Source organism: Toxotes jaculatrix, chromosome 7 (assembly GCF_017976425.1).
Source record: "Toxotes jaculatrix isolate fToxJac2 chromosome 7, fToxJac2.pri, whole genome shotgun sequence".
Lineage (NCBI taxonomy): Eukaryota > Metazoa > Chordata > Actinopteri > Toxotidae > Toxotes > Toxotes jaculatrix.
Genome location: NC_054400.1, coordinates 4,144,726 through 4,162,472, shown reverse-complemented (window position 1 = coordinate 4,162,472; position 17,747 = coordinate 4,144,726). Strand labels below are relative to the sequence as shown.

Here is a 17,747-nt window from a genome sequence, read left to right as displayed (position 1 = left end):
CTGATAATTTATCAGTCCAATGGAATTGTTTAATGAGGAACATATAAGTGATAGTTAGGTAAGATATTTTGATAAAGCATTCAGACTGTGTCCGTGTTATCAATTTTACCAATACCATTACTCAAAAACACCTGATTTTGAAAAGAAGCCCTTCAAGTGTCTCCTGAGAGAAAATCGAAATACGCCTCATACCTGCGTCGCTTCTGACAACAAACAAAAACTGTAAACTTGAGTTATATTGTACTTCAGAAAAGTTAAAGTACTTCCACCAAGACCAGGATTGCAAACTGCCAAAACAATTAAAACCACAGACAGTGAACAGGAAAATCAATTACAAAGTGAATAGAACATAAAACACTGTCAATAAAATGCAGAAAAGCAAAGCAGCAGCAGCAATAAACATTCCACTTTAAACCAATTTTATGGTTTTTCAGGGCTTATTTGCTCAAAAATGATTCCTGTGTACCTCTGAATTGAATAAATTTGATTTCCCCAAAAACTGATTAAGATTACATACTAAGGAAGCTTCGCTGCCGGAGCTCCACAGCTACAAATGCTTGTTTAGACAAAATCCTAATTCTGCACAGAGCTGACGTCCCCCCGGCCATGAAGAGGGGAAGAACTGTAGGATTTTCAAAACTGTAACGCATTTTTCAGTGTAAAAAAGAAGAAAGAAAAAGAAAACAAAACAAAAAGACAAAGAGACAGCACAGAGTAAGTATGGAGGGAGGAGTGGGAGATGGAAACAGTGATGGAGAATCGGGGACAAATCGAGCAAAGTTCGAAAGAAATACGGTGAGACAGAGAGAGCAAGAGCAATCTGGATCAAAAGTAAAATGGATTTTTTAAAAAAATTAAAAAAAAATTAGGAACACGGGACAATTTGAGAGCATGATTAGAGCCTGAGAGCGACACTGAAAAAAAATATTGTGTCAAATCCCGGGGCGGAGGTTTGACTGTGTGTGTGTGTGTGTGTGTGTGTGTGTGTGTGTGTGTGTGTGTGTGTGTGTGTGTGTGAGGGGGGGGGTCTCTGCCACCTTGGTAGCACAGTACATTATGGCTGTTTGGGCACATTAAGGGGCATTAGCTGGAGGAGCAGCCCTGAATAATACATGGCTTTTATTTATGAGCAGAGTGCATACGTCCTCTGAAGCGCACTGAACCGGGGTGCACACACACAAACACACACACACACACACTCACTCACTCACACACACACACACACACAAACACACACTTTTTTCACTCACTCTGTCATATGCTCATAAAATCAAGAAATTTGAAACCTGGCAAACTTGCATACGCATATATTTGTGTGTGAAAAATCGTGACTGTGTGCAACTACGTGTTTGTGTGTGTGTGATTCTTCTTGTGTGACCAACAATATCTATCAGACACTTTGAAAATTCCCACATCGTTGACATAAAAAAGTGAGCAGCAGATGGTCGCTGCGCTCTGCTGAACGGTCCTCAAGTCTAACAGAGCAGCCGATGAGCCCATTAACATCTCACACACACACACACACACACACACACACACAAAATCCTGCAGCACACTTACAAGACACTCATATTCAGACGACTTCCGACAACCAAAACTTTCGATCGTCATTTTTACGACTGGCTCTTCTCACTGAGCTTTAGCACGGTGTGCTGAATTTTTTTCTTACTTAGTGGTTTTGTTCTGAGGTGAGTTATCGTTTGACATCTCAGCTCACAGAGATGAACAATGAACTAAAGAACTGAAAATAAATTACTCAACCGACAGCTTTTCTCTCTCTGGAGAGGACTGAGACCCGCTCACTCACCAGGGGGATTGGTTTTGGTGCTCCAAGTACCGACAGCTGGCAGCATCTGAACCAGACGCTGCACCACTGGCGCCAAACAAAACCCACCATGCCACCAAGTCCTGTTTGCATCGGGGGGGGGGGGCTTCTCTCGCAGTGATTTAAAGTTTTCACTTTGGCTTCTGAACTTCAAAAAAGCCACTGACCTTCATGAGGGTTGAACTCACAGCTTCAAATCTTCTTCTGTATTTCTCCAACACCGTGAAGTCCAACAACCAAAGTGATGACTCAAAGGCTCACAAATTTCTTTACTCTTTTTCTGATCACTTTTGTTATTATTTAGTTATTTTAACGTTTAGATGCGATGCTAGATGAACCTTGTGTGAGGATTGTTTGGTCTAACTAAATATCCAAAACTTTATTGCAAAGTCTAAGGCTGAACTGAACTGTTTGGCTGCACAGTGTGCTGTATCTCAGCTCTGTTAATTACGTGATACTGCATTGATACCTGGAGGGAATTTCCCTTTTGCTGTGCCTTCCTGCAACCAGAGCTCAGAGGTCAGCTACGGAGCAGCCGTCCCGGGGCTGGCAGGGCTTCAGTGTCTAGCTCAAGGGCACATCAGCATAATGAAATGTCCGTCAACACACTGGGCTCAAGCCAAAGTTTTCAGGCTGAACGATGATCTTCCTGCTCACGCTGAAGGAGAACGTTATCACTCCACCTGAGTGGAATACAGATACAGACGGACTTAGAATAAGTGAAAACACCATTCTTGGAAAATGTGTCATCTGAATTATGGCTGTAACACACAATATCTCTAATTCTTGTCACTTTGGCCATGACAGAGGTCAAATCTGAACAGCGGCGATCAGCGGCAGCCTTCAAACGCTCATCTCACATCTGTTGAGCCCTTGTCCCGTCCTACTGATAGACTGCACCACCTCCACCCTCCCGCCTCCTGGTGTCCTGCCAGTTAAAATCAATCAACCCAATCTCCCACGCATCGATCGGCTCTGTACAGTAACAAAATCATTAGACTCGAATCCTGGCCTGCTCCCAAAATTTAGGAAGGAAAGTATCACAGCAAGGTCACGGAGGGCAAACGGAAAGACCCCAGGGGGAGGAACAGCTCTTTAGATTTGCGGCGTGACCTTGATGGATTCCAGAAAGTAGGAGGGAGCTTGACTCACACGCTGGGTGGCAATGAGTGTGTGTGTGTGTGAAGAGAGAGAGAGAGAGAGAGAGAGAGAGAGAGAGAGAGAGAGAGAGAGAGAGAGGCTAGTGATGGCTCTCATTAATTTCCAGTCGCAGAGGCGTCCTGAGGACCGTGTATGTGTGTGTGTGTGTGGGTGTGTGTGTGTTGTGGTGTGACAGCGAGGAAGAGGAGGTAGTGTGTGGGGGTTAAGTAGGAAGGCAATAAAGCCATTTAAGACTCATAAAGTGCTTGGTCAATCAAAACCGCCCCCTGCTAGGCACCTCATGTCCTCCTCTGTGTGTGTGTGTGTGTGTGTGTGTGTACATGCGTGTGCACGTGTGTATGTGTAAATGTGTGTGGATGGGGAATGGGTTTGTGTATTCATGTGTGCCTTTGTGCAAGAAAGCATGCATGTGTGTCATCCGTGCGTATGTGTGTGTGTGTGTGTGTGTGTGTGTGTGTATACTGAGGGGATGAGTGAGCCAGTCTGGAAAGTCAGTGGGATACTGGGCTCAAAGAGAGAAAGAAAGGGAGAGAAAGACAGAAAGGATGCACCACCAGTGGAGCTCTGTGAAAATAGCAACAGAGCAGATTCAGCGATTAGACTGTAATTTGTCCGGCAACATCACAATGTGTTTGTGTGAGCGAATACATGTGCGAGCATTTGCACCTACGTGTTTGCCTCTGAGTCAGAATCTCTGCCTTCCTGTTCTGCTCTCAGACACTTTGGGTTATTTTTTTGTTTGTTTGTTTTATGCAACTGTTTAAAATGTCAAATTGAAGAATGTAAAGCAGCACAACAGCACATGATCACACAGTTAATGTCTGGAAGCTCACGTCCTAATGATCCACAGAACTTTCTCCCCTCGTCTGTTGACTTTCTTCCTTTCAACACACTTTAACGGTGTCATTTGTAAACACACAATTGCTCGGCGAGGTACAATGATGGAGAAAGGAAGAGGAAGAAGATGTATATGTTGTTTATACTCTGTGGAGCAAGTATGTACAAATATGTTAATGCAGGAAAAAGCACACTGCATGTTGCAGGTTTATTAATAATATTTCCTGTACCAAACTTGTTCCTAGGTTTAGGGTTAGCCGACTTTGATTTCTAAGGGGCAGAAAAATGTCAGAACTAATCTACAGATACCAAACCACCATGGCTTCCACGTTAACAAACGTTAGCCTACTTACAAATCCAGCAGACGCAGAGCAACATTAGTGCCATGTTTGTTGTATTTGTGCTCAAAAATGAAAGCTACATACGACGATGCAGAAAAATGTAATGCTAATTCCAGACTTCTCTGATAATTCAGGATTCACTTGTTGCTGTTTGAAATTTAACATTAAAGTCAGGAAATTTGACTTGAACACACTTTTTTCTAAAGGAAGACAGTCTCTGACTAACACGGCTTTGCTGCCAGCCGGGGTATTTGTCTCTCCGTGTGTCTGTGTTGACTTTAGGGCTGAACAGTTGAGACACTACTCAGACTAATCATCCATTTTGGACAACAAAGCCACCAGCAGCCAGTTTGGCTTATTACTGTCACTGTAGGGCGCCGTTTGGCCGTAACACCACACCAACTGCGGGATCATCTGTAACCACCACCACCCTCCCTCCATCCGCTGATTCTCTCTCTCTGTGTGGCTTCTCACCTTTTCTTTCTCTCTTTTTCCATCCTTCCAAACCTCCTCATTTTAATAATCCTCAGTCCCCGGGGTCTACTGCCCAGGTGAGAAGGATCCAAACAATCGTTGCCATGGTAAGCTGCCAGCAGGAGCCCAAACACACCTGATGATGCAGGTACACCATGTCCTTCTCTCTCTCCCTGTCTGTCCCTTTCCTTTCTCTTCATCTGTCATTCACTTTCTACTCTTCCTTCTTCAATCCTCCTTGTTTACATAAACACCATCTGCTTTTGTTGTTGTTGTTTTCCTTTTGCCGGTACAGTATGTAACCCAGAAAAACTGCAGTCCAGGACCCAGATAATGTTTGGGTTCACTGGCCCGTGATGATATTGACCAGACACAACTTGCCCACCCCCATCTGTCAGCTTGCCCTCGTTCCAGACACCCATATGTACACAAGCGTGACACTCACGTGTACAGCAAATGACACTAAATTCACCCAATAGAAAACAAGTCGACGGTGTCTACTGCCCCAGAGCTGCTGACCTTGCCACTGTGCTGAGAAGGGCGCACCCAAATCCTCCCATTCTTCATCCCCTCACACATACACAACCGTCCTGCCTGCACCCCTCGGGTGTCCCGCTTTGCCTCAGTGACAGTCGGGTTAAATCCACTCTGATGGGTCAGGGTCCTCTCACTGTCAGGCCAAGCTGTCGGGGCTACTGTCACTGTGAGAGAGACCACATATGTTACGTCTGTAAGTAAGTGTGTGTGTGTGTGTGTGTGTGTGTGTGTGTGTGTGTGTGTGTGTGTATGAGAGAGAGAGAGAGCCTGTAAACAAGGATGCTGGCAGTTGGGTGATGACTGGGGTGTGAATTAAGCAGGATGTGTGTGTGGTCTGTGACGCTGTGGTAAATAAAGTAATTTGTTATCTCTGACAGGAGTGATCATCACACAGCAATCACCCGCGAGTTCTGACCAAAATTATCTTCACTGCATTAAAATCAACATATTTTTTTCATCCTGTATGTTTACTTTCTATTTGTTTGCTGTATTTATGTTTACTACCAAGATATTAGGTGCACAAGTCAACCCTGAGAGATCAATTCTGAAATACTATAAAATGCACTACATGGCCAAAAGTATGCAGACACTTGCATGTGGGCATTGTCATGTTGAAACAGAAAAGGACCCTCCCCAAAGTTACTATTCCTACTATTACAACCTTAAATGTTAGGTAAACTATTTGACAGGAGGGGTAAACCAAAGAGTGGTGGGTGATAAAGACAGAGACAGAAAAAGTGAAACAGAAAGAGAAAGATGGCTCATCATGTACCTGAAGCAGGGGATGATCAAGCATTGCCAGGCAGGTTACCTCTCGCTGTATCGTCTCACCTCACACACACACACACACATACACACACACACCCCAGACATGCAGACATAAGTGTTGAGTGTGTGCCAGTGACAATGCTCAGACATCCAAGCCAAAAGCCCTTTTAATTAGAGCAAAATTTACACTCAATTCCAGTGTGCTTTGCTTTTCTGTTGGTCTCTCTCTCTCTCTCTCTCTCTCTCTCTCTCTCTCTCTCTCTCATACATACACACACACACACACACACATTACAGAAGCAGCTTGCTTTTTTAAGCATGCACACTCACACACACAAAGATTCCTTTGATAAAACTGCATTTCCTAATCAGACTCCCCTCTGCGCACTTTCTGATAAAACAACAACAGTGCAACCCCCACCTCTTCTTCTGCACACGCACACACACACACAAACTCATCCAGACATACACACATGCTCCATACACACACTAGAGAGGAGAAGGAGCAGGCGCGCTTTGGTGTTTAATACGGTTGACCCAGATCTTGGAACATGCACGGCTGAAGATGCAAGTAGAAAGGGGGGGGGGGGGGGGGGGGGGGGGGGGGGGGGGGGCAGGGGTTTTAGGAGGAGAGGGGGGGTTATCTGGGTGTTATGCATGTGTGAGTGAATAAGATGATGAGGGGGTGAAAGGGTGGTGGGTGTGTGCCACTGGGCTGAGAGTTTCTTTTTTTTTTTTCCCCTCCAAAGAGTCTTATTTGAAAACCAGCGGGGGGCTGATGGGTAAAAGACGGACAGACCTCAGCGAAGGTCAGAGAGAGACAGAAACAAGTTGATGGAGGAACGGAGAGTGAAAGATAAAAGCAAAACAAATAAAGATAAAATTACAGGAGGTGAGGAGAGGCTTTCAGCGGGTGTTAGGTGTCCTCTTTCTGTCTGTTACTGCCGCATTTGTAAACCCACCGCACTGACGTCTCAGTGGAACTGAATTTTTTGTGCTAAACTAATCACAAACACTTGGCAAGTGAACTTGGCAGCGAGCTAACATTCTGTATCTTACTTCCAAACCAGATCAACAATTAGTTTACACTGCTAATGATGAAATGCACTGTTTTGGCAGATGCTAGGAAAGAAATGAACGCACGCTACTGTTTTGTAGTAGCAACAAATGATTAAATGCTGGGTTCTGGCATCACCTGTACTGTGACCATGGAAGAAAGTTGATGATTTTAAAGTAGATTTTCAGTATTTTGTGGAACATTAGTGTCCATCTACTCTGCTTAAAGCATCCTGCCATCTGTGTACTTCATTTCGTTGTAAATTTTAATAGTTTTTGTCACATCTAGGGGATTTGATCTGCACAAAGTCTTGTGGCTGCACCAGCTACTTACAGGACATAACATGCCCTAAGAAAGGACGTGGATTGAGCTGAACCAGGGACCCGGGGAATTTGATTAGTCTGCCTCAGGTTCACCTCCCCTGACTCCCAGTGTTGGCAGCCGTGTGCAGGGTTCTGTAACGTGTCACTATCCGTGCACCGATTGTTCAAAGCTTATAAATATAAACCTATAAATACAGTTAATTCAAAAATGAGGCTTGTTATGTCTCAGCCAACGAAGTGACTCGTGAGTCTGTAGCACACCAGCTCTCTTTTCTTCCTCCTTCGTCTTATCCTTCGTCATATTAGATAAAACCTGCCTCGCTGGTGTTCAGCGACAGGTCAGTGGGACACATGAAAACCACGTGTCACATGGTAAAACTGTTAAAATGTATATGCATTTATATATGTACATAATTTTACCACAGTGCAGTCGCACCATAAGACAGATTCGTTTTTCAACAGTGATTTGTAACAGTGTCTGAAGGCACAGAGAAATGATATGATCCTGCCAATGGGGGCGTCAGATTAGAAAACGCTTCTATCTACAAAAGACACAGTGCGTCATTTAATTTGCTGGTTCAAAAATATGCATGCATGTATACTACTGCTGCTAAGTATTTTACTTGCGTGCCTGACATTGTTAAAAATGCCCGTATGAGCTTTGGCAGCACAAACAAACTTCTGAGAGAGAGATGAAGAGAGAGGAAGAGGCTCTTGTAGAGACCTACTTGGACAGTTCTGTCTTCTTCTTTACTCTGAACCTCTCATGAAAAGATCAAACCTTCCACTCATGCTGGCAACTTAAGCATCTCTCTCCTCAGGCTCAGTACCTGGTGCAGGGTGCTTCGAACTCCTCACACAAATAGACAGAGTGCCTGCGAGAGGTGAAGCTCCTTGACTTCAGCAGAGATAGGGAGAGATCTTTTCACTCTCTCATTCATATCTTATGTTTCTTTCATCTTATCTGTGAACTCTGAAAGACCTGGAAGCAGATCGGACGCTTTGTTGGGCTTAAAAGGATTTTTGTAACATACTGAGACGGGTAAAGGAGGAAGGGTGGACTTGGGGGTGGACTTAATCTCATGAGTATCTTTTCTTTATTCATACATTGTCTAACATCACGAACCACCATCCAAATTTTCCCTTTTCATTCTGCTCCATTTTTTCTGCGCAATAACGGAGGAACCCGGGAAGAACGCCCGCGGTAGGGCCCGATCTGGAAGCATGACCGATTCCCGTCTTTCTCAGATGGCTTCATTTATTTTGATTACAGACCCCCCTCCGAGTGTTGGCCGTCTCCTCTCCAGGCGAGTAATGGGAACGAGATGGGAAATAGGAGCAGCCTTGTTACATTTCCTTTGTTATTTTGAAAAGCAATCATCTCCGTGGCTGTGATGTATGTGCGCTGTAATCAGCAAATGTGATTGGCTGAGCAGGAGCGGGGTTCAAGAAGGTGTACGGAGACAAACAGAAAACCGAGAAAGTGCGGCCGAGGTGGAAGTTTGAGGGTAAATAAAGACAAATGGCCGAGGAAATGAAGGTGGGACCCAGCAAATAAAGAAAAAAGGAAGGAGACCAGAGTGTGAAAGAGAGATGGATGGAAGGGGGGGCACTGAATGGAAGACGAAAGAAAGGAAGGAGGACAGAGAGAGTTTTATCTGACTCTCACAGCCTTGGTGATATGACAGGCTTGGCAATCCAAGGCATTTCACCATGCCACCCCCTACCAGGGACAATCTTCCTTGCTGCCTTACACACACACCCTCCTGCAGAGCACACACACACACACACCAACTGTACCTCAGCCCCATCACGCCTCCCTACCGCCCGTCTCCTCCCTCCCTGCCACCCTGCGTCTCTCTGTACAGGATAATCCTTCCCCCACCCCAACCCCCCCAAATACCATCGCTCAGAAGAAAGATATTTCTAAGGGCCTGGATCGCAGGCAGTCGCATGCTGTGTACTTGCACAAAAGGCAAAGGCGCTGCACACATGCAGATGAGGCAAGATACACACACAAACACGCACACACCAAAACTTATAAGACACGGGGACTCTCCCAAAACGCAGATGACAGCATTTGCCTTTCACAGATAATTACACTCCACCCTCCCCCTTTTCTTCTTTCGCTCCATCTCTATCTTCCCCAGCCTGGCGAGATACTTGTGTTTGACAATATGGAGAATTCACGCATCATTGACAGTCCTGGCATTGTTGTTGTTGTTGTTGTTTTTTGTTCTCCCTATCCATGCTGGCTAATGTGAATCACAAGAAGCGATGAGCGGCAAAGACAAGGACTTGCAATGACTCATGTGAGCCTCATTGAGCAGAGCTAAGAGACGAACTCAGAGCTCATATGGTAGATAAAAAGAGCCGTCCAGCCATTAAGTGGTGCTAATGATGTCGGCCATTTTGTTTAGATTTTGTGTCATTTATACCAACAAGGCCAGGCACGAAGTGTCCTAAAATCCTTTACGATCCTTAAATACGGCTCATTTTAACCTGCGTGCAGACAATCAAGTTGATTTTAGAGCAACATCTCATCCAAAAGCAATTCAAATCTGTAATCAATCTAAAACACACAGACAGAAAACACACACACATACCAACAAAAGTTTTTGCTTTAGAAAACGTTTTCCCCCAAATTCAGTTGTTTTTGTTTCATTAAATAAAGGACTAATATAAAATACTGTATGTCATGCACACTGTGTAAAGGGGATCTATGTTGTAAAATTTGTGTATATTCTTGTTTGTCAGACAATTTTCAACAAAACACACTAAGTGCAAAATGGGTATTTACAAATTTTACTGACATACACAATATAAAGTTTATAACTGAAATGTTTTTGAATCAAATTATATTTTAATTATATTTAAATAATTATATTTTTAGGTGAAGGAAAGTTGAACAAAAACTCCATATATCCCCTTGAAAAAGTTTCAGATACATGTGCACAGAAGTGTTTCTCATTTCTAAATCTAACCCTGTCTCATTTCCAATTCGTCAAGATTAAAAGGTTATTGACTCAAAAATATTTCAGGATGGAAAGGTGCACTTGTGTTTTATTTATGAGCAGCTAAGAGGCTGCTGCAGGGCATCCCCATTAGCATGGTGCTGGGGTTTGTTAGCAGATCCATAAACAGGGAAGTCAAACAGCTCATGGAGAAAGAGTTACAGAACGGGCTGAGGAAACGGGGAACAAAGGTGAGGGTTAAAGAGGACAAGGGAGGGTGAGAGGGAGTATGGGAGGAGGGAAGAGGGAGAGGAAGGTCATGAGGCGAGGTTGAAGTGAAGCGGCTTGACAGCAGCGAAATATTCCTGCTTACAGAAGAAGTCACAGGGGACTCACGCAACCACTTAACACAAAGCATGTGTCTTCACTGTGCAGCACACACATTAAACACAGACACAGACACACACATAAACCTTTCAGAAGATCTCTCTCTTTGTTTCAGTGCACGCATAAACTGTACCGTGATTGGCATCAGCCCAGTTTGCTGCTTCACATCAAAATAATGACTGTAGGTGCTCCGGGTTTGGCATTCTCACCGCGAGGCAGAGTTCATATGTAGGACAGCTGATATTGACCGAGTTAACAGAGAAGCATTTAAATCACATAGGATACGCTGCTGTCGTCTGACAGGGGCCAAAGTAAATCATGCAAAGCACAGCTTTGTCTCTGGCAGTGACTCATAGTGATCAAAAAATGTTCTGGGCCTGTAGTCAGGAAATAATGAAGCGGAGCAAGGTGGTGAGTGTTCGACGGTGTGAGTGGTGTAATGTCTCTGAGGGGGGAGAAAGAAAAAAAAGAAGTGGTGTAATATTTGATTCAATGCACCGCCTGGGGGTTTATGCTGCAGTTTGCAGTCTGGTCATATATTGTACAAAACGGTGATGGGACAAAAATCAATCAAAAATCAATATTTGTATGCAAATTTGCATATTCTGCTGATCTATTGGTGTTTACATGGAACCATAAATTGAAGTGAATGAGAGTGGGATCAACAGAGAAACAGCTGAGTCATCAAACGATGACAATGTCAGTCTCTTGGCTGGTGGGTCCACTACCTCGGTCCAGACTGAAATATCTCAACAGCCATGAATTGCCATGAAGTTTTGGCAGCATGTGCTTTCTCGACCATGACTCTGCAGGAGGACGTCAAAGGGGATGAAACAGACTTCAGCTCTTTTCATAATAAAATGCAGGAGGCTGGTCTTGATTTTTGTTTAATTTGAAATTACTTGTTTTTTGTTTACATATGACAATACATTTAATCTAACTGCAGCTCTGTAGTCATAAGTGAACAGTCACCACACCTGTAACACCTACATCAACAAACAAAAACCACACACTGCTGTACAGTGAAACTCCCGTACACAGTTAGCGAGGGATGGCGAAGGTTGCAACACCGATGACGACAATGTCACCAAGCCAGGGGATAGCACAGAAGGTTGGGGGTGCAGAGACGCTCCCTGAAGGTACAATTAGCGCTGTGCTACAGGAACAACTCTAGACAGAGGTTCCTCCCCTGAACCAGAACATTGTTACGCTAATTAATAAGTCAGTCGCATCAGGGCGGCTTCAGCACAGTAACAACACTAACAACAATAACAACAGCAACAACAGGAAAAGCACTGGGACCAACAGAAAAACAAGAGCAAGGGTTTGGTGTTGGTAATAACTGTGTGCTGTGCCAATCTAAGAAAAAAAAAACTAATTAACTAATTAAGTGTGTTTAAAAAAAAAAAAAAAAAAAAAAAGTTGTCAAATTACATCTGGAAGTAGTTTAAGGACCATTTTCATGTTGGTGGTCTACACCTGGCCCAAAACAAACAGCATTTTACAGCGCAGCCAAACTGAAGTTGAACTGAAGTGAAAAAATATTTCAGCTCAAGAGCATCCACATTGCACAGGGAGAAATTAATCATTTAAGAAGCCAGCATACCAACCTCTCCCTCCAAAGAAGCTTTAACAGACATGAATTCAGTGCTGTCATAATGTCCTATTTATACTGCCTCCACATGATGTTGGCAAAGTGGGGAAAAAAAAGCAGGGAAACTTTGTTCTTTTGTCCCTGTTTGCATGTTTTTCTTAGGTGGTTACCCCACTGTTAGGTTTGTAGTGACACCATTTAAAGTACCTACTGTTATTGTTTGTTAACAAGTGAAACCAAAAAGAACTGGAAACAAACTGTACAGCTCCTGTTATTAATGAAGCTTCTTGAGATGTAACTTCCAGCAATAAGAGATTTTATAGCTGTCAGAAATTTCCAGTATTTCCACGGACAGTTTTTCCCACTTCGCTGCTTGTTGATAACAGTTCAAACAGTGGCTTAAAATGAAACCCTTACCTTCCCTTGACTAGAATAACCACCTAGAGACCTGTAGGAAAGCGAACACTGTGCCAGAAAAAGCACAGGTGTGAATAATGACATAAACGACGGCTGTGCTCCAGAAGTTTTCCTCAATGAATGTTTTTATTCACCCACTCCATACAGAGACAAGAGCAAGCAAAAGGAAAACAAGCAAACGCATTGCACTGCTATCATACGTGTCAAAACATAATAAATGAGAGGAAAAACTTCTGAGCATCTACTGACACTGGCACTTTCTGTCTTCCTGTTTCACTCTGCAGTCTTTGTGCTAAGCTAAGATAGCCGTCTCCTGGCCCCAGACTAACGGTGGAATTTTCCTCAAACAGTTGTCATCTCAGGGATTTTGTCCCTGGCTGGTCTTCAGTGATCACTGCTGTGCGGCTCACGTAATGCGGGTGACGCTGTGACATATTTGTAGGCTTCACTCTTCACAGCTTGTCTATTGTTTTGATCAGGACCATTCCATGAGATATGCACTGCTCTTATCAAACCTCTGTTTTACACTCATAGTCTGCAAAACACCCAGGGAGCTGTGGAGAACAACCTCACCGTCTTCTCTGTGGTTAAGCAGCTGATCATTTGTGCTCAAACACATGGGAACCTACATGCCTTGCTCAAGGGCTTGGTGTTGTTTAAGATGAGGAGAGTGTTTGACTACTGACTGTCCTTGAACACTCATACAGTATTTGAACAAACAGAGCTGATGTTGGCTGATCATGTGTAGCTGATCACAGATTTGTTTTTCCCGCAGCAGATGAGATGATATCTGATGCTCAGTTGAAACAAAACCGTCTTGGATGAAAGATCAGTTGGCTCCTTTAATGCATCTGTTGAAAATGTGTTTTCTTACACTTGAGAAACATTCTGAAACATCACCACATGCAGATTAAGCCCAACACCAGGAGACATGCTGCAGCGTTCAGACATCCAGGATTCTCTGCACCTTGTCTTACATACTGTCAAAGCGGTTCAGCTGAACTCAGAGGAAGGTCAGCCGTCCTTGGGGAGACCCTAAACCTCGTAACAGCATTAATTTTCAATGCATCTCCTCTCTTTCTGCTTTAGATGTAGATTCATATTTTAATATCTTCCTGCCATAATCACTTCACAGTCTGATATTCTGGGCTGAAACCACCACTGCTTGAACAGAGACTTTGTGATATGGCACATTAGAGTGCAGGACCATCTCAGACATATGGGAACATAAAAGAGCAAGTGCGTGTGCATTAAGCAACTGCTGTTGCTACGTGAGATGAAAAGGAAAGGAAAAAGATTTTGGGCAGAACTCCAATCACTATGCAAGGCAAACGCCAAGCGCTGCTCATCACCTGGCTAATACCATCCCCACGGTGAAGCATGACGGTGGCAGGATCGGGCTTTATGGGGACGCTTCCCAGCGGCAGGGACAGGGACACTGGTCAGAACTGAGGCAAAGATGAATACAGCCAAATACAAGAATACCTGCTGCAGAGTGAGAGAGAGATATGAGACTGGGGCGAGCGTTCACCTTTCAGCATGACAGTGACCTGAAGCATAAGGTCAAGACAACACTGCAGCAGCTTCAGGACAAGTCACTGACTGTCCTTGAGTGGCCCAGCAAAAGCCCAGAGTTAAACCCCAGAGAACATCTGTGGAGGGACCTGAAGATAGCATTTCAGATGCTTCCCGTCTAATCTGACGGAGACTGAGAGGATCTGTCAGAAAGCATGGGATAAACTGCCCAAATCCAGGTGTTCGAACCTTGTAGAGACTTATCCACGGAGACTCTAAGCTGCCACAGGGGCTTCCACAAATCACTGAATCAAACATGTTTGTAAATGAGAGATTTGAGTTTTTAAATTTGCAAATCAAATTTAAATCATCATTTGCAAATAAAATCATGTTTTCACTTCATCACTATGGGATATTGAGTGTAGGCTGATGGGCAGACAGTTTTTCTGGCTGATGTGTTAGATTTCATTAGCAGAAGCTAATGAGGATCCAATAAAATAAACTCATTAACAAATAACTGATTGTTCCAGAAAGATGATCTTTGTTCTTTGATTTTTATTCTTTGACACTGTAGTTTCCTTATTTCAAGAGCCACAGTCCTTATCTGTCCTAAAATATGTTAAACTTGATTAAACTTGATGAAAAACATCATCCAAGGCCTCAGTTCAACCCTTGGTTTTTATCCTGCTGAATTTTAATAAGTTATATTTATATTTATTTTAAAAATGACCTCACATTGCCTCTTTATCAGCAGCTCTCTTGCCAAGTGTGTCGGTTTTCCAGTATTAAAGATGAAACTGGGCAACAACCTTTATTTTTTCTTGACTCATAGGTTGCCAAATTGAAGAGCTCCCTTCTGAGGCCCCCTGCTGACTGACGACAAGCACAACTCTGTTCGAGTCTGGGAACTTCATGAGTGTGTGTACATAACCTCCACTCCACCTCTGTGTGTGTGGCACCATGCTGTGGACAGTGCTTCTAGCTCTGCTGGTGCTTCTGCTGCTGCAGACTCAGCTGTCTGTGTGCTTAAGGGAATTACGCACTGGGAGTTCCAGCTCCACTGCCTACTCCTCTTCATCATCCTCTTCCTCCGCCTCCTACAACGCCACCCAGCAGCGGCTGCCCGGAGCTATTATCATTGGCGTGCGGAAAGGCGGCACCAGAGCCCTGCTGGAGATGCTCAACCTGCACCCAGATGTGGAAGTTGCAAAGGCTGAGGTACCCAATAATTATACTATCACCTGTGGTGGAAAACAGCTGAGTCAATTTACTGAAGTACTGTACTTTAGCACTTTTCTTGAGAATTTTGTCTTCTGTTTCTGTATAGTTTTACTCTACTACATTTATTTGACAGTTACAAGTTAGTTTTCAAATAAATATTTTACATTATAAAAACAAAAACAAATGATCAGTGAATCAAATAAAACACACTTAGCAAACGTCCTGGAGTTATCCAGGACCGTTTCCATCCTTTACACCTGTATGAATATATCAGTAACTGAATGTTAAAAGTCAACCGGCTGACTGATCATCTGATGTACCAACGATCCCACTGACCCTGAATTATGATGATGCAAGCATGACTTCAGTGCTCTGCCTGAACTGAATCAGTGTTATAACAGCAGTGACAAATCCGCTTCACTGACGTAGTCGGGTGGGGGTGGGGGGGCACAGATGTAGTGTAGTTACCCTCCTGTTTCCCCAACTGAACCTTCTGTTTTCTACCACGGAAAAGTGACAGCAGCCCCAGCAGAGTAAACACAGTAAACTGCGTAATATCATATCTACGTCAACGCAGAAAGGCAAAGACCAAACCAGAGCAAAGTCAGCTCAGCCTATATACAGTCTGTCGTGTACTTACAGTACATGGTTATGAATGATGACAAGCCTGTCCCAAAGAAGTTGCACAGAGAGAAATCCTAATCAGGGTAGTTCGAGGTGAGGACAGCAAAGTTGGAAAACTTGTGCTAAGGAATACTGTAGATTGGTTTGGACAAGATGGGGTCAAATGAAACGTCTTTTGGACGGTGAAATTCTTTTGGTACTAATAAAGAAAGGCTGTCAAAGCCGTTGCAGCAAAAAGTGACATAAAAATTAACAAGAAGTTGTCGTCTTTTTTTTCTTCATCTTCTTTGTTCCATCCTTCTCTCAGGTACACTACTTCAACGTGGAGGAGCACTACCGCCGAGGCCTGGCCTGGTACCGAGCCCAGATGCCCTTCACCCTCCCCGGTCAGCTGACAGTGGAGAAGACCCCCGGCTACTTTGCAGCTCCTCAGGTTCCTGCACGTGTCTGGGACATGAATCCCGCCGTTCGCTTGTTACTCATCGTCCGGGACCCAGCTGAGAGGCTGGTCTCTGACTACACCCAGGTCCTCCACAATCGCCTGAGCCGCCACAAGCCCTACCAGCCGCTAGAGGAGCTCCTGCTCCACAAGGGCCACATCGACCCTGGGTACAAAGCGCTGCAGAGGAGCCTGTACCATCAGCATTTGGCTCGCTGGCTGGAGGTCTTCCCCAGGGAGCAGATCCACGTGGTGGATGGTGATGCGCTCATCCGGGATCCCTTCCCTGAGCTGAGAAAGGCAGAGAGGTTTCTGGACCTACCACCCCGGATCAGTCCCAACAACTTCTACTACAACACCACCAAGGGCTTCTACTGCCTCCTCTCTTCCGGACACGATAAGTGCCTGGACGAGTCTAAAGGCAGGCCGCATGCGCCCCTGAGCACCCAGGCATTTAAGAAGCTCTGTAGGTACTTCAGAAAGCCCAACAAGCTGTTCTTTGAAATGGTGGGGAGGTTGTTTTCCTGGTGCTGATCAGTGGTGAACAGCAATTGTGGAGATGCCAACACATTCAGGGACTCAAGGAGGAGAAAGAAAAACTGTTGTTTGTGTGCTTTTGTAGGTAGATGAGTGGAAAGATTTGAGTTCTATTAAAGTCATAAACATCCCTTGTGGCTGAAACCTACTCAGGTGTAAATGTGGCCAACAAGAGCGGCACATATGTGTGCGAAGATATTTGGGGATATCCCAACTGCTCTTGTTAAACACGTGGCCAACAAAACTTTAACCATGACCATGCTGGTGCCTCCCTGTATAAACTCAGTTGACAAAGCTACGACGACTGTGCCATACACAAGTTTGAAACTGAAAACAACTCACTACTTGTTAGTGCTTAATTGTGGGGTGTTAAAAGAAGACGTGCAGATTTTCAAGTAATGTAGAAATAGACGTGTGAAGTGGTGAAAAGATGGTTGAATTGAATAATTGTTGCACTACGAACTCTAAACGCATAAAAAAAATTCAATGTAGACAATTTCAGTTTTTTTTCTCAACAGTTGTAACATGTTTGTGTGTTAGTAAAAATGTTTTAGTTGGATCATCCTGTTTAAATTTATACTTTTGTTTTTTTTTTCACCAGGCTGACAATTAGTGAAGGTATCTATATTTGAGTAGCCACATTGAAAACTTTTGTTTTCTTTTTACCTCCATTGTAGTACTATGGCTGGTTTGTGTTTGTGTGTTTTTTTTAAGATTCTCTTGTAATAAACGTGTT

General features: G+C 44.0%; 1 protein-coding gene across 1 annotated transcript in view; it reads left to right on the top strand.

Moving 5' to 3' along the window:
* Nucleotides 1-17,747, top strand: part of hs3st1l2 (heparan sulfate (glucosamine) 3-O-sulfotransferase 1-like 2) — a 19,911-nt gene extending 2,164 nt beyond the window's left edge. The window contains exons 2-3 of the mRNA XM_041041951.1: nucleotides 15,023-15,408; nucleotides 16,343-17,747. Of these exons, the coding sequence (XP_040897885.1) occupies nucleotides 15,151-15,408; nucleotides 16,343-17,008 (924 nt within the window). The 5' untranslated portion in view covers nucleotides 15,023-15,150 and the 3' untranslated portion in view covers nucleotides 17,009-17,747. The remainder of the gene's footprint in view (nucleotides 1-15,022; nucleotides 15,409-16,342) is intronic.